The 18,513-nt window shown below is 23.2% G+C and overlaps 1 protein-coding gene across 2 annotated transcripts in view; it reads right to left on the reverse strand.

Annotated features, from left to right (window-relative positions):
* Window positions 1-18,513, reverse strand: part of LOC122500952 — a 66,839-nt gene that overhangs the window by 12,658 nt on the left and 35,668 nt on the right. For both annotated transcript variants that reach the window (XM_043610130.1, XM_043610129.1), the window contains exon 2: window positions 9,152-9,281. In XM_043610130.1, coding sequence (XP_043466065.1) covers window positions 9,152-9,281 — 130 coding nt within the window. The remainder of the gene's footprint in view (window positions 1-9,151; window positions 9,282-18,513) is intronic.

Here is an 18,513-nt window from a genome sequence, read left to right on the forward strand (position 1 = left end):
AGATCGGACTTTTAGGACTTATTAATTTGATAATTAAAATTAGTGAAAAGAAAAGAAAAATTAAATACAAAAATCCCGAGCAAAAAATAAGTTAACAGCAAGTTTATACAACTTTTCCAGACAAAATTACAAACGTCAAACGAATTTGTATATCAAATGTCACTTTTTTTTTATCAAAGATAAAACTATATCTAATTAAGTAATCTACAAACTAAAAGTATGTATTTTTATAGGCGTGTTTGAATTCTTATAATATTGAGTAATGACGAAATGAAACTGCTCGACATTCGCAAATGAAACTGGTTTTATCCCTTCGCTTTATTGCCGCGCGCGTTATTTCCTCGCCACAGTCGCACGTAACATTGATTTTTCTACTTGAGCTTCACATTTAGAATATAATTACTATGGAATTTCATGAGTATTGAGAAACGAAAAAAAAAAGAAATATCGAGTTCAACAATCAACCTTCATGGTTCTTAATCCACAATGATCATAAACGCGTGATTCCAGGGTCGAGAAAGATCGATTATATATTAGTTCGAATTAGAAAAGGTTATATACAAATTGGTTGTTACTATAATTAAGTGAACCTGTCGTCGCTATTGTAACTACCATTAATTTACACTACTTTCGATTGCAATTACCACTATAGTTTCAACTACTGGCAATTTTAAATTAACAAACATCGATTGCTCTTTATTCTTGAATTTTGCTTCCGTAAAGTGTAAATTTTATTATGGTATACCAAATAAAATTTACTTTACGGAATGTTACGGATTTGGTCACAAATTACGTAACAGGTTTTTAGTCTATTTTTGACCCCCTCCCTCCGATTAGTTACAGAAAGGAACATTAGAAGAAACCTCCTTCTAAATTACGTAACTGTGTCTATAATTATTTTTTTTTAAATTAATTACTTAAGGCTGACTCAAGTGATACTTTTTGACACTTATTTCGTTAAAAAAAGCCACTAATTGTGTTATTTTTTAAGCTGAAAGTTTAAATATAAATTTATTTAGTAAAGAAATTAATTCTAAGATTATAAATTAGAATTACGAATATTGACGAATATTTTGAGATTCAATATGGAGATGCTACTTTCCACCTGCGAACGCCAAGGTCACCGCTAGATGGCAGTTGAGTTGCCAAATCCAATTTCTCGCCGCCCGGTGGCGACCTTGGCGTTCTCAAGTGGATAAATTAAACTATTTTATTCCTTAAAAACTTTTTTATAATTAATAAAATGCAAAAAAATGTTATTGTGAGAATAATTTAAATTATGTTTTAATGCACATTTATTTTGCTTTGTATTCAAACAAAAAACATACTAATTTTTTGTAAATAAATAATATGCGAATGTTTGCAACTGTTACGAACATTTTAAGACTCTAAACTTTTAGTAAAAAAAAAATTTATAACTATAAAATAATTTAGCAAAATTTACTAAAGTAAACATTTTTACTAATGTAAAGTAGTGGTTGAATTTTCACTGTTTCTTATTAAGATGATAAGCAAAATTTGACTAAGATTTAAAGATGATCATAAGCAATTAAAATAATTTAAATTTTTGGTAACTAATATTAATGGTTGTTAATATTAAAAGTAACAAAAATTAATGGTAGTTATTAATAGTAAGTAAAATAAATGGTAGTTAATAATAGTAACTAAAAAATCATTGGTAGCTACTATAAAAAATAACCAAAATTGTTAGTTGTTATTAATAGTAACTGAACTTAATGGTTGTTATCAATTATAACCAAAATGAATGGTTGTTATTAATAGTAACTAAACTTAATGGTTGTTATTAATAGTAACTAAAATTAATGGTTGTTAACAATAGTAACTAAACTTAATGGTTGTTATTAATAGTAACTAAAATTAATGGTTGTTACTAATAGTATCTAAAATTAATGGTTGTTACTAATAGTAACTAAAATTAATGGTTGTTGTTAATATTAATACGAATTGAATTAAAATAAATTATAGTAATTATAAACAGTAACCAAAATTAATATTTGTTGTAATCAGTAACTAAAATCAATCGTAGTTATTATTAATTAACTATAATAATAATTTGAATGTTCTTCCATTCATTCACTTTTTCTGTCCCTAACACTCTGAAGTTGTCTTTTGTTTATACTTTTGTTTTTTGTTATCTTTAGATAGATTGTATATTTTATTATTATGTTATAATTATTTTTATTTTATAATTAATTCAAAATTGTAATGACAAATAGAAATCATCAGAATTTTTTTCACATATTTTCATTAAAAGACTAAAATTTCGTGAAATATTATATTTTGTCAAATTGAAATTATGCATATTTTTGTTCCTTACTTCTAAACAAAATTAGAAAATTGTGTGATTAAGAAATAGAAAATTTATTTATTTTGCATTATTTTGTTTATGAATCACAATTTTTTTAACAAAATTATTATTTTGTTTTAGAAAAAGAAGAAAAATATTTGCACAATTCCTATTTTTAATTCCTAATTTTTGGAACAGGATTTTCCGCAGGAATTAAGACATTAAAAAATTTCAAATTCAACCCTTTTTTAAATTAAACAACTTATAAAAGTATTGTTATAAAACATGAAGATATCGATTGCTTCGAGTCAAAGACTCGGAGTGATCGATTTCTTCATGTTTTCTAATAATTAAAGATATGACCGAGAGATAAAATCATTATTTTATATCATAAGAATATTGTTACTGTAACTTCATCAAAATTATTTTCATCATTTTCATTCAATTATTCTTTTCTAGAATTTTCAATTATTTTTTATGAAAATAATTGAATTCCTTAAAAAAATTTTATTATTTATGAAAATAATTGAATTTTTGTGATATTTTGATTATTTATGAAAATAATTGAATTTTTGTGAAATTTTGATTATTTATGAAAATAATTAACTGTTTGCATACAATTTTATTAATTTTTTTTTAAATAATTGAATTCTTTTTGGGAAATTTTATTAAAATAGTAGATATTGAAAATCATTGAAATTAGAAAAATACATTTTATTTTTGAAAATAATTGAAATTAGGACGAGAATTTTTTTGACATTTCTGAAAATAATTGAACTTTGGAGAAGAATTTTGTTATTTATAAAGATAATTGGGATTTTTACGAGAATTTTTTTCAAGTTTTGAACATAGTTGAATTTTATTTTTTTTTTTTAAATTGAATTTCTGCAATTATTTGTAATTTCACCAAAATTAAATTTTTTAGTGTTTTCAACAAAAATTTTAATTAGAAAATTTTTAAATTCTATTTTTAAAATTGCTAATATTATTTTAAAAAAAGGCAGTAAGAAGTTAGCCGCGAGCTTTAGCGGGCGAATTGTTGCTAGTAGTAACTAAAATTAATGGTTGTTACTAATAGTAACTAAAATAAATGGTTGTTATTAATAGTAACTGAAATTAATAGTAGTTATAATTTAATACTTATTGAAATAAATGATAGTCATTATTAACAGTAACCAAAATTAATATTTGTTATTATAACGAAAATCAATCGTAGTTATTATTAGTAGTAACTAAAATGAATGATAGTCATTATTAATAGTAACTACTAGTATTGATTTTTATTTATGTTATGATTAGAATTAATGAAATTAATTCTTTTTTATTTAATACATTAAAAGCTGCAGCTGCTTCAATATTTGCGAAATCCATTTTTTTTAAATACATTAAAGTCGCCGTTTAAATAAAAATCCAATTCGAGCAATTGGCATTTCATCATTATTTCAATATCCAGACTACAGTTCATTATTCTTTTGGCAATATTTCATGTGTACAGTTATTGTTATGAAAAGTATCATTTTACATTAGACACATTGAATAGAATTTATTGTTACAATTTATTTCCATTAGTTTCCTATTATTAATAGACATTTGAATTTATCATATGTGTCTTAAAATTCAATACATATAAATTGGAATTATTATTTCTTCGTGGTTTTGTAGTGACGTGTTTTCTGTTGGATAATAATTAGACCGTAAAATGGAACTATAGACGGAAGTTCAAGAGCAAAAATCTTGAAACTTTAACATATTTTCTTTAGATACTTCTCTTATTATGTCGTCTATATAATTATGTCATTGCCATATATTATTATTGCGTAGATCAGATTCTTCTCATCTTATTTCTTTTTTTTTCTCTTTAAATATAATAATTATGATGTCTTCTACAAATAGATTTCAACATTAATCGTCATATTATCGCGCCGATATCTATTGAATCTTCATCACGCGATTCAATTAATTATTTAAATCACTATTCATTGAATCATTTGATCTTGAACTAGAAACATGAATGTTTTACAACTTCTTCGGGAGGAATTTATTGCATTAATCTTATTGGTAGGTGCCAAGTTTGTTGGGAAATACAAATAATGTTGCTTGCAAAATGTAACACCTATTTTTATCTATATATGTAAAAAGAACAGTAATAAAAATAATAATAATAATAACAATAATAATAATAATAATAATAATAAATCTGATGATAATAATGATAATAATATAATAATAATATTGAGAACTATTTTTTTATTGTGTCAAGTGAATCGTTAAATAAATTTTTAATTATTTTTAAATAATTTTTTTTAGTGATTATCGTTGAATAATATTTTTTTTAATCATAAATATAGAATATTTTTTTAGTTATTGTTAAGGAGACAATTAATAAAGTGTATACTATTAGATTGTTAATTGTATTTAAGAAATGGTTAAAGTTCAAGAGTGTAGAAAGTTTTATTGCAAATTTGTTAAAGGCAATATATTTTTATTGGACTATTAATTATTTTTTTGCTGGGATTATTATAAAATGTGTGTTGTAAATTTATTTGTTGAGTGTTTGAAAGGGCAAGGTTCCTTTCCTATTAGTGTGGTAAATAGTGTCGAAATCAATTATTCAGAATTTGACAGTACATCGCAATCTTAATTTTATTTATTAATTTTTTTTCTGCTTTGATTTTATTTTAGTTCATTTTCAATTATTAATTAAATAAAAACGAAATAAGTTTTTTAATTTTGTCTCAAGAGTATATTATGCAGTACATCTTTCTCTGAAATGTTTGTATAATTTAATGAGCATATTTTGCATTTTACACCGAGCATGTTTTCTGTCTAAACAATTTTAATGAACTCAAAGATTTCATTGCTGAATTATATCGTTATAGTCATAATAATTATTTAAAATGAAGGCTAAACAATCAATTTGATTCGTTGAGTAATGACGTTGTCACGATTTGCCATTTGTAGAGCGAGAAAAGGTAAAACGGTTTCGTTATTATATTATATTTATAAGTGAAACCAATTCATATGTTTATTGTTTGAATATAGCTGTTCATAAAACTACTGGCACAAGATAGAAAACGTTTTGTTGAATTATAAATTACTGCCAGATTCCAAACATTTTATGTCTTCTTCCGTAATTTTCACGTTCACCTTGTCATGAGAGTAACAATAAGTAAACAAAACAATTGCGAAAGAAAGCAGCGCACGTCGGAAATGTATAAAATCGCTCTGTTGGAAATACTTCCAAAATGTTTGATAAGGATTCGAATTACCACATTTTATTACTATTAATTTTATTATTATTATTATTATTATTATTATTATTATTATTATTATTATCTACTATTACCATTTTTCCTAACTAATAGTGAAAAGTCCATTAAAATTTACTATTTAGTAAAAGTTTCTACTCCATAAATCTGAATTACAGTAGTTTTTTGATTAATTAGGTTTACTAATTCACATTCAGGGAGTATTAATTCTTACTAAGTTAGAATTTTAATGAGAGTAAAATCTTTTTCAGTTACTTAAGTAAAAAGAAATTAAATATTAAAATTTTAAACTAAAAACAAATAGAAACATTATTTTAAAAAATAGAGCATTAAAAAAAGAGATGAAAAATTATTAATTTATTTTTCGGCTAAATGAAATTTCACAATTTTTTGATATACATTATATAGAGGGGTAAAAGTCACAGGAAATACAAACATCAATTAATCCCAAAACAACCGTTGTTAATCATACATGGGAGCAAATTACAAGCGATAAATGATTGCGTTTGAACGTAGAACAAGCGTTTGTTTTATATTATGTTCCTAATTCTTGCAAAACTGTAGTAGCGCGCTCCACTGTTATGTTTTGCAATTGAAGTAAGACTAATTCGCCAAACGTATATATATATAAGAAAAGCGTTATAATTTAATCTCACATATTATATACACCCACTTATACATTACAAAAATTCTTTCACATTGCCCTATATTGTAACAATTTTCTTTTATTTCGCGTATTGTATTGTCTATACCATCTATTGCATTTCTGTTGTAAAAAAAAGTTGAGTGTAAATAAGATTTTAGTTTATTTCTTTTTTACTGTATTGCATTTTTTACTTTACTGTATTTTTGCTGTATTGTATATTTTACTCCACTGTATTTTTACTGTATTGTATTTTTTACCATACTGTATTTTTACTGTATTGTGATTTTTACTATACTGTATGTTTTTACTGTATTGTGTTTTTTACAATACTGTATTGTATTTTTTACTATGCTGTATTTTTACTGTTTTGTATTTTTTACTATGCTGTATTTTTACTGTTTTGTATTTTTTACTATACTGTATTTTTACTGTAGTTTATTTTTTACTATACTGTATTTTTACTCTATTGCATTTTTTACTACACTGTATTCTTAATGTATTTCAATTTTTACTATGCTGTATTTTTACTGCTTTTATTTTTACTATACTTTATTGCATTTTTTACTTTATTGTTTACTGTATTTTGTATACTGTACTTTATTTTTACTGTATTGTAAAAATTATTTTTTGAACTATAATTTTATATACTACGAAATATTTTTAGTGTTAATATTAATTTTTGTTTTAGTTTCGTTTTTGTCTATTAGTTTTGTACTAAAAGCAGTAAACAGAATAATTATCTTCTTGAATCTGCAGTAAAATTTTCAGTTTACAAATTAGTAAAGTTTTTCAATTTTAATATTTACTGCACAACGTATAGTAAAAATTGACTGTTTAATTTAAAGTAAAATTTACAATACAGTCGATAGTAAATTTGACAATACACTCTACTGTAAATTTTATTATTTTTCATTAACTACACCCAGAGAAATGTTGTATTAAAAATTAAACCAAATATATTTTATTTAAGTGTTAGATAAAATTTTTATTTATCACCAAAATAATTTTTTGTTTGAAACAAATAAATGTACATTTGTTTTAAACAAATAATTTAGTAGGGTCAGAATCAAATATATTCTCTTTCTTTGTGTAAAATAACATTAAATACAAATTTGTATTTTTGAAAAAAATTCAAAAAAAAATGCTACACAAATTATTTAAGAAATTATAATCACTATCAATTTCGGAATTTCTTTTATGATTTTCAAATGCAAAAGCGAAAGTGAGTAAAAAAACGAAAATATGACAATTGTATACGAAAAAAATCTCATCGTTTGATCGCATAAATAGCAGCAAAAAAAAAATGACGAAATATTTTTAGAAAGTATACCTCTTATAGAATTCGTGTCAAAATCTCAGAAATTATCGCGTGTCATATGAATATACATACATATAATAAATGTGTGTTTTGTGTGTCTCTCTTATAAATGCGATGTAGTCAAAACCCTTTTGTGAACTTTTATAAACCTGGGAATTTATATTATGATTATGCGAGATGTTGCTTACATATATGATTGAATAATGTTGAATATAAATATACTTTAGTGAAGTCACGCACGATATTGCGCGAGCATTTTATAATGAGAGAGGGGAAAAACGGAGGGAAAAATATTATTGAAAAACTAACGGTGGAAAAGTTCTTTTCTCATTTCTGTGTCCCTGCATTGTCATAAATGATACGAAACATTAATACGTCTCCCAAGGTGCCGCGGTCAGGCGCAATTCGTGCCGCACGTTTCACGATAATCAAAATCGATCAACTTTTGACGAATAATAAAGTTTTTCATTCTTAATTTAATTCCGATGCTAATGTAAAAAAAAAAAAAAAAAAAAATTGGTGAATAATCGATTGTGGAAATTTTTAATTTGTTGATAAATTTTCGTATTTCTATACACGGTTCGTTATTGAGTTTAGTGATTGAAGAAAATAATAGATTTGAGTTGAAAGAAAATTTATATTTTCCCATGAGAATTCAGGCCTCGGATAATATGACTTTTTTGACAGTTTTTGAAAAATACCTACGAGTTTTCTTATTTTTTCATAAAATGTGATATATAAAAAAATATAGAAGAGGAAAATTGTCAATATAGGAAAATCAGAAAAGTCAGGGAAGTTTATCTAAAGTAAATAGTATTTCAATTTTCTTTTTTACCTTAAAATCTTTTTTTAGAAAACATGAAAAGTTACAATTTAGGTACAGATTTTATTCAAAGAAATTTTGATTTTTGTATTTAAATAATTGAATACTCGAATAACTTTTTGAAAATTATTAAAAATTAATTTCAATTCAAATTTGTTTGAAATTAGTTGAATTTTTGAAGTATTTATTATTCAACTAAAAAATATTTGAATTGAAAATTCTTATAGTATTATTCTTAGTAAAATTGAAAACAATTGAATTTTCTCTTTTACAATAATTAAATTCTCAAAAATCTTTTTAAAAATTATTGAAAATATTTTATTAAGAGAAAACTTTTAGTTGAAAATTGTAGACAATAATTTAATTTTCAAAGACTTACAGTTGTAATTTTTAAAAATAAACTACGTTCTTATTATTGAAATAAATTGTTTTGTTTTACAAAATTTTATTTGAATTTTTAAAAGTAATCTTGCTTTTCGAAGAAAAATGTTAAAAATATCAATAAATTATTTTAAAATAATTGAATTTTACAAAAGGTTATAATTGACGTTATTAATGGGATAAGGAAAAAATTTAAAAATGATTTTCTGGAAATCAAGGAAATTAAAAATCAAATTTTTGTGATAACTTAAAAAAAATTAACTACTTTTTTGACTTCTTTTGTTTTTTTGTACTTTGAATCGACTTTTTTGCGCCTTAAAGTCGATCCGAGGCCTGAGAATGTAAATGAAAATTAAGGTAATTTTTTGCAAAGAAAAATGAAAATTGTTGCGAATTTGTAACTTACCTCTGTTCGACCTTGGATCCCTCATTCCAGAAGAGAGTCGAAGGTAGGGTCCAAAGCCAGCAAAGAGTTGGCTATAATCCTGAGCAAATACCGTGGCCCCAATGGCCAAAACAAAAACGACTAGAGCAAGCTGTAATAATAAAGAAAAATTGATTAAAAAATGAATTGAAAATATGCAAATATTACAAAAACAATACAATTAAATGTTAATTATAATTTCTAAATATTCGAAAGTGAAAAAGTTGTCAAAAATTCGAAATGAAAAAATTAAATGGAGAATTCAACTAAGAAAGAAATTGTTACAAATTTTATAGTAGAAAAAAAGTGCACGATCCTGAAATGTATTTTTCTCACCTTAATTGAGAAATGGAAAATTATAAATTTATTTTTTTCACATTTTATGAACAAAAGAAAAATGCAAAGTCTAATCTAAATAATTACTGATCATTTGAAAGAGGCACACTTTCACGAGAAAACAAAATGATTCGACAGAAAATGAAGATCGAATTTTTTCACCAAAGTAAATTTACTGTCAGTTCTGACAAATCGACATGTCCCAGAAAGTCTTATAATAAAGTGTCGGAAGTGACGGTTACAGCTTTGTAAGTGGTTATTATGAAGGAAGAAATCATTCCGGAAACATCTTAAGTGTATAATTAATAGCCCTCTATGGCACCTATTCTCACTAAAAATGATGGATACTCAAAAGTTTTATGCGTATGTTCACCAAGAGTGAAAAAAAATTAATAATCTCCATAAAGGTATTTCTTCGAATCTCTATTACAAATAACAAAAGATTGTCAAATGATATGCGATAGTAGACGTATGAATATTTCTATGTCAAGTGGAGCATGCATTCTCTCTAAGGACAAGAACAAAGGCGGTCAAGTGTACAAACAATTATCGATTTTGAAATCGGGTATAAAATTCTTATAACGTCCCTTGAAAATCATTTTTATTGTTTTTCTTGAATCGTCATTTTAAAAATGACAGTAAGTTTTGGAATTTCAATTTTAGAAATAAAGCTATTCAAAATTTTTACCAATTTAAATTATTCCATTCAAAATTTTCGACAAAATAAAAGGTTTTTCAATTCCAAATTTTTGCTTACTTAAATTGTTTCAATTCTAAACGTTTCCTAATTTAAATCGTTGCAATTCGGAATTTTTTGTCAAATTAAATTTCGAATAGCAACGATTTAAATATTGGCGAAATTTTAGAATTGGACCAATTTCAATTAAATTTGGAATTTAAACTATTTTAATTAGTGAAAAATTGGAATTAAAACAATTTAAATTGTCAAACGTTTGGAATTAAAACAATTTTAATTAGCAAAAATTTTGAATAGAAAGAATTTAAATTGGCGAAAATCTGGAATTGAAACAAATTAAATTCGTAAAAATTTGGGGTTGGAATAATTGAAATTAAAAAAATTTATAATTGAAACAATTTAAATTGTCAAAAATTGAGAATTTTTTTGAAATTCTATTCGCGTTGTGGTAATATTTTAGTTAAAATTAGTTTTCCGTCGATGGATAACACTAAATTATGGGGCGGGTGAAAAAGAAGAATTTTTCCTGCCGAAATTTCTTTAATGGCGCCGGTAAACAATAAAAAGGATGTTAGTATCCAAAGTTTAGTGCGGTGTCAGGTGGGAGAAATGAGAGAATGTGCGAGCCGTAAAACATCATAAACCAGTTTCGCATCGTAAATCGCAACTGTTTTTTTAGAAATTCGAAACGCGATTTCGAACATAAATTTCAAAAGGTATCATCATCATCATGTCTGCGAAATATATTTATATAAATATTTATTATTATATAATCCCCGTCAATGTGTAGAATAGCTGATAAATAATTAATTAGTCCAATTAAATATTCTTCTCGCGAAAGAAAAACTGGTGAATTTAAAAAAAATAGTTTTTTTAAAATTTCAATTAGTCAAAATTTAAAGAAAATAAATTTTTTTTTAACATTTGGGTAAAATGGTATTTTTAAAATAGTACCCAATATTATTAATAAATTATTTTTAAAATATTGTTTAATAAATTATTTTAATAATAACAATTATTATTAAAATTATTGATTAATATTAATTAATTAATATTATGCTAAATTATTAATATTAATTAATTAGTATTGTATATTGTATTAAATTATTTTATTTTATCTTAATTTGAATTAGTTAAAAATAACAAATATGGTAATGAAAAATCAATCACTGATTTAAACAAAAATATTCCTACTAATCATATAGTTAATAATGACTAATAATTAGTTAAATTCACTTTTAGTGTTTGTCAAAATATCTAAAAAATTTGGCAACTAATTCAATTAAACTAATTATAACTAATTAATTATTAATTATTATTATTATTTATTAATTAATTAATTAATATTATTATTATTAATTATTAATTAATTTATTAATTATTAATTATTAATTATTAATTATTATTATTATTTATTATTAATTATTATTATTAATTATTAATTTATAACTAATTTAATTAGACAAATTTGACTTATTATTCTTATTTTTTACTAATTATTTTTAGTTACTAATTAGTAATTTACTATAATTATTTCTATTTACTAATTAGTAATTTACAAAGTGAGTTTATTACAAATAAACTCATCATAGAATTTCAATTACTTTTTATACAATTTTAATCGAATTTCTTTTGAAAGATGTAGGGTAGGGTGGGGCATTACTATTCGCGGGGCGTAACTATTCTTTGTCCTGGAGAGAAAACTATTCATCCGATTAAAGTTTTTTTTACACTGTATACTTGTCATGTGAAATGAACATTGTACGCCACATTTGAGCTTCTGGCGCCATCTATCATTGGAGTTAGGTACCCAAATGTGATTTTGATATACTCGCTTACTTGTTTTCACTCATTTAGTCTGCCATTGTAAATAGTGATAAACGGTCGGAAAAATTATCGGAAAAATTATTTCTAAAGTCAAATTTAGTGCTGAACACGAATATCATAATGGATTTTTGATATTCTATTGTTCAAAAATTTTACAAGTGTTTTTTCAAAAAATGGGCGGATGGGGCGTAACTATTCTTCCACTGATGACAGCAAAAACTACAAAACAGTGTATTTTTTTGTGTGTGCTTGTTTCTAGGTTAGAATTGTAAGAAATTGGAAGAAAAAAACCAGAAAAAATCCTCCAATTAACAAATTAATTTATATATTTTTTTAGTATTATATCATTAATAGCTGCAAGAATAGTTACGCCCCTCGTTTTTTTCGACATCAAAAAAATTTTTTTTTCGTAAAATCGCTGTAGTTCGGAACAGAATCGAGTTACAGCAAAATGATACATGGCAAAATTGTAGCTAAGAAGTCAAGCTTTCAAACGGTTCTACTCATTTTTTTATTTTTTTTTATATACATTTTATAGACTCAAAAATCCAAACAAGAATAGTAATGCCCCACCCTACCCTAATTATTCTTGAAAATTTTATTAAAATTCGTCGAAAAAATTCAATTATGTTGATAAAATTCTTTATGAAAATTTAATTTTGAGAAACATTCTTTTATTCAATAAATTATTTATTTTTTTATTTAAATAATTGAATTCTCGTAGAATTTTCTAATAAAAATTGATTTAAAATTTAATTTCCGTTAAAATTTTAGATAAAAGTTGAATATTAAAATGCATTATATCATGAATTTTTAAAAATAATTGATAATTGAATTTTTTCGAAGAACTTTAATAAAAATTTTGAAAATAATGACATTTTTCAAAGAATCTACTTAAAATTGTATTAAAAATAATTCAAATCCTGTGAAGATTTTGATTATTTATGAAAATAATTGAATTCTTGCAACGAATTTTATTAAATTTTTTTAAATAATTGAAATCCTGTACAAAATTTGGTTATTTATGAAAATAATTGAAAATAATTGAATTTCTGCAACGAATTTTTTTTACATTTTTTTTTTAAATAATTGAATTCTTTTGAGAACTTTTATTAAAATAGTAGATTTTTAAAATATTCGAATTTCAGCGATGGATTTCATTATTTTTGAAATGTAATTGAATTGTTGCAAAAAATTTAAGAAAATAATTCCATTTTTCGAGGAATGTATTTAGAATTGTATTAAAAATAATTGAAATGCTATGAAAAATTTTATTATTTATGAAAATAATTGAATTCTTAAAACACAATTTATTACATTTTTTTTTTAAATTTTAAATGTGATTAATTAAATGATTAATTGAATAATGATTAATGATTAATTGAATAATGATTAATTAAATTAATTAATTAAATCTGAATCAGAATATTCTTTAGGGTCAGGAAAAAAATCAGGAAAAAAGTTAATTAAAAAATTAATGTTTTGTGGCAACCCTGATTTACTAAATGAATTACTAGCCTTAACAAATAAATTATTAGTTTTCTACTACTAATTAGTAGTTTCTAACTAAAAATTAGTAAAAATGCTTCCTTTCTTCCAAAAGTAGCTGTTATTCAGATTTAGAGAACTAGTTACCATTATTTGCATTATATTTTATTTGCAACTAATTCAGATTTTGTGTGCAATTTTAATAAAAATAAAACTTTTTCTCTTCAAACTAGAAAAAACGTCTATACTTTTTCTCCATTGATGAAATATTGAATAAGGCAACGAAAAAAAAACAAATATGCGGTAAAAGTACGCATGTATACAATTTTGACACTCAATATTGTACACAAGAGTATAAAGAAAAACAATTTTCGCACCATTGTGTCTACAATGCGGAGAATATTGCGAATAATTTTATATTGATCGTTATTTCATCAATACGCAAAAAAATCTTATGGGAAAAGAGAGCCGCTTATATATATATGTAGACAAAGGTATATACAAATGTTATACTACTTGTATAACGAATTTCGCGATTTTAATTGACATCCAAATGTATTTGAGAGGTCTTACGTGAACGCGCTATCACGATTTTTCAAGTTTGTCCGAGGCTTTGTGTATATGTGTACATACATATATGCAATATAGTAATATACAAACAGATAGATACGCGAGAATAAGATACTTTCACGTTTTCTTGTTGTCCAATCGAAGTTGTGAGTTAAAGTATAGCAAAAGTCTCGTGCTTAGTTTCGAGTCTCATTGTCTCCATCACTTTAATTAGAAACGCTGCATTTTCACGATTGACCTGCAAGAACGAATTGACCTCTTGTCACGCAGAAACAATAATGAAATTAAACAAAAAAAGAAACGATATGATATATATCTTGCATCTAATCGTCTTATTTACGTTCTTATTTTAATTTTTTTTTCTGTTTACTTTTATGTTTACTTGGTGTTTGAATATTATATTGTTTTCTTTGTAGTAGACAAATTTTTGTTTTCTTTAGCAAATGGAATTTAATTCTTTAAAATATTTTCTTTTATGCAACTCAGGTGTATTATTGTCGCTTTATTAGGTACAGGCGCATACTAAGTTCCCCTTTTAGCCCAGTGGTCAATAAAGTGCCCATTATTGCCCTAGGGCAATAATGGATACTTTATGCATCGCTTGCAGGTGAATAAGGTATGCATTATTACCCTAGAGCAATAATGGTACTTTTAATGCAATTACCTTGATAAATAATAAAATTCTTTACAAAAATTCAATTATTTTTAGGAATTTTAAAAAACTTCTTTACAAAACTTGATTATTTTCATAAATAACAATATTCATCACTAGAATTCAATTATTTTCAAAAGTAATAAAATTCTTTGAAGAAATTCAATTATTTTTAAAAATTTAAACGAATATCTCGACAAGAATTCAATTATCTTTACAAATAGCAAAATTTTTCGCCAAAAATTTAATTATTTTCAAAAATTTAAATAAAATTCTGTGTAAAATTTCAATTATTTTCAAAAGTTTTTCACAATTCAATGATTTCCAATATTTACTGTTTTCATAAAATTTATAAAATAATTTAATTATTGAAAAATATTTTTGATACAATTCTACGTAAACATTCAATTATTTTTATAAAAGATAAAATTTCATTTAGGAATTCAATTATTATTTTTATCGCAGAATTTCCAATATTTTTAATACAATTTTAAATAAATTTAAGATTTAAATAAATTCAAATTTAAAAACATTCCATTATTCAATAAAATAATAAAATTCGTTGCAATAATTCAATTATTTTCATGAATAACCTTTCATTCGTCACAGGAAATTAATTATTTTCAAAAATTTTTAAGTAATTCTCCAAAAGAATTCAATTATCTTGATAAACAACAAAGTTTTCTACATAAAATCAATTATTTTAAGGAATTTTAATAAAATTCTTTTCCAAAATTCAATTATTTTGATAAATATTAAAATTCATCATAAGAATTCAATTCTTTTGAAAACTAATAAAATACTTTTGGAAAATTAAATTATTTTTAAATTTTTTTAAAAATTCCCGTTAAGAATTAAATTACCTTTTTTATAAATAGATACCTAGCGAAAATCTTCTCAAAAAATTAAATTATTGTCAGAAATTTTAATAATATTCTTGGCAAAATTTCAATTATTTAAACGAAATTTAATCAAAATTCTTCGCATGAATTCAAGTATTTTCAGAAATTATTATTTAAATTCTTCTCAGGAATTCAATTATTTAAAAAAAATTTAATAAAATTCTTCATAAAGTTTTCAATTATTTTCAAAAATTGTTATAAAATTCTTTAATATGATAAATTTCAGTAAAATTTTAATTAAATTCCTTAAAAGAAATTCATCATTTTCAAAAGTTGTTAATAAAATTCTTTGTAAAAATTAAATTCTAAGAAACATTCAATTATTAAATACATTATTTTTTTTTTGTATTTAAATAATTGAATTCTTGTAAAATTAACTATAATAATCGTCGTATTCATTCTGTCCAGTCTGTCCACACCTGAAGTTAGTCATGGTTATATCTTTGATTTTTTAACAAAATTTATGCTTTTGTTTTTTATATGTTTTGATAGATAATATTACATTTCTTTATTTTGTTTTTATTTTTTTAATTTAATAATATTATTTTTATTTCTCAAATAATTCAAAAATATTTTTATTAATCTCAAAAAATTATTAATATTATTATATTATTCATTATTTCCTTTGATTCTAAAAAATTAGCATTTTGTAACAAACATTTTAGAAAACTAACAAATGTAAATCCTGTAAAATATTTTCTTTTTTTTAATATGAAAAACTTTATTACTTAACAAAATTTTGACTTCTTCCTTGACTCTAAAGAATATTCTGATTCACTCTAAAAATGATTAGATACTCCAAAAAATGTTCCATTACATTTATTTACGAATTTATTTAATTCTAAAATTATTTGAAAACATCAATAACTTCTTTTCTAAATAAATTTTAATCATTATTATTTTCCCACAGGAATAAATTATTTTTAATAATTTTTGAAAAAAGTTCTTTGAGAATTTTAAAATCCATTTGTTTACGAAATTTAAATTATTCAGAAATTCTTCAACTAAATACGAATTAAAAAATAAATACTTCAAATAATTTCAGAAAAAAATTCAATTAAACTTTTTTAAAATAATTAATTCTACAGAATTGTTAGTTATAAGTATGAAAAATACAAATTTTTAAAGAATTTGATTTGGAACCATTTTAAAATTTAATTATTTCTTAAAATTCATGCTATAATGCTTTTAATATTCAATTATTATGTAGAACTTTAACTGAAATTCATTTTTGTAATTTTTCATAAATTTTTCGAAGAATTTTTTATTGAAATTTTGTAAAGATAATCGAATTTCTTTTGAGTAATGATAATAATAATAATAAATTAAATACTTTTTTTGGCGGGCGTGACATTTACTACTTATTTATATTATTTATAAAAAAATTTTAAATACAAATTTCATAAAATTCAATTATTTTTTTAATTTTTAAATAAAAAATTATTCCAAAATAATTAATAAAAAATAATTTTTTCTCGATAGTTTTTCAAAAATTAAATTATTTAAGAAAATTAATTTTAAATCTGTATAAAGTCTAATTATTGTTAAAAGCAGGAAGAGTTTGAAATATATAAAATCTTTTCAATGCTCAAGAATAACATTCAGAATTTTCTTATGAATTCTTGAAATTAAATATTATTCCAGCACTTTTGACAAAATTTTCTGACTTTTTCCTGATTTCCCTGAATAAATTTAGAAAAATAGTGATTTTGTGTAGAATTCTTCTGAATAATTGAATTTTTGAATGTTAATGATATGAAAATAATATTAATTAATTTTGACTAGAAAACTATTAGAAACAAAATAACAAATAAATAATTAATTGTAATTAAATGTAATTTATTTTTGATAATTAATAAGTCAAAAATAATGTAATGAACATATTTTTCATTATCGTCGCATTGGCATTCACGCTTTTATTAATTTTCATGTGACATGTAATGTAAAAATTACATTATTGTTATATATGTGACTATCCGCGACAAAAGGGACCTTAGCTCCCATGTATTTACATGGAGCTAAGGTCCCTTTTGTCGCGGACAGTCACATATATGTTAAAAGTGAAACAAGAAACTTCACGCGCGCGTTATTTTTGTGCTAGTTTTCTAATAAAAATTGATTTAAAAATGAATAATTTCAGTTAAAATTTTAGATAATAATTAAATATTAGAACATTTTTCTCAGCATCTAATAATTTTTAGAGTGAATCAGAATATTCTTTTCTGGTCAGGGAAAAAGTCAAAATTTTGTCTGGAAATCAGGAAAAAGTCAGGGAAAAACGAAATTAAATTTTTGTCTCAACCCTGATTATTAATATCATTAAACAATAATAAAAATAAGAATTTTAAAGAATTAAATCTCAATTGTTATTATATTATGATAATTATTATTGTTAATAATTTCTATATGATTTATTGTGCAACCTTCCTGCCAATAATAGAACAGGGCAACTATTACAGCAACCATAAATTAAGAACTTTAATAAAAATGATAAATTTCTAATTTATTAATTTATGGTTAAATTTTAGTTTTCGCTGTTTTATTCGTTGTTGTTTGAACGTAATTTTATAATTTCCTTGAATAATTGAATCGAGATAATGAGATGATGCTTTTGATAGCGGAACACCTGCTGCAAGGAACGAAAAGTTTTCTGCACTTGTAGATTTCCGGATAAAATGATATCTCTGATTTTCTTCTCTCTTTCTCTTTCGTTTTGCTCTCTCTCTCTCTCTTTCTCTCTAATATATGAATATGAATTTCTTTGTATCAATTAATTTAAATGATATGAATCGAAACATGGTATTCATGTCAAGAGGTGTCGAAAACATAAGAATTGTTGATTTTATTATAGTCTCGGAAAATATTTCGTTGA

Source organism: Leptopilina heterotoma, unplaced genomic scaffold, assembly GCF_015476425.1.
Source record: "Leptopilina heterotoma isolate Lh14 unplaced genomic scaffold, ASM1547642v1 Lhet_192, whole genome shotgun sequence".
Taxonomy (NCBI): Eukaryota; Metazoa; Arthropoda; class Insecta; order Hymenoptera; family Figitidae; genus Leptopilina; species Leptopilina heterotoma.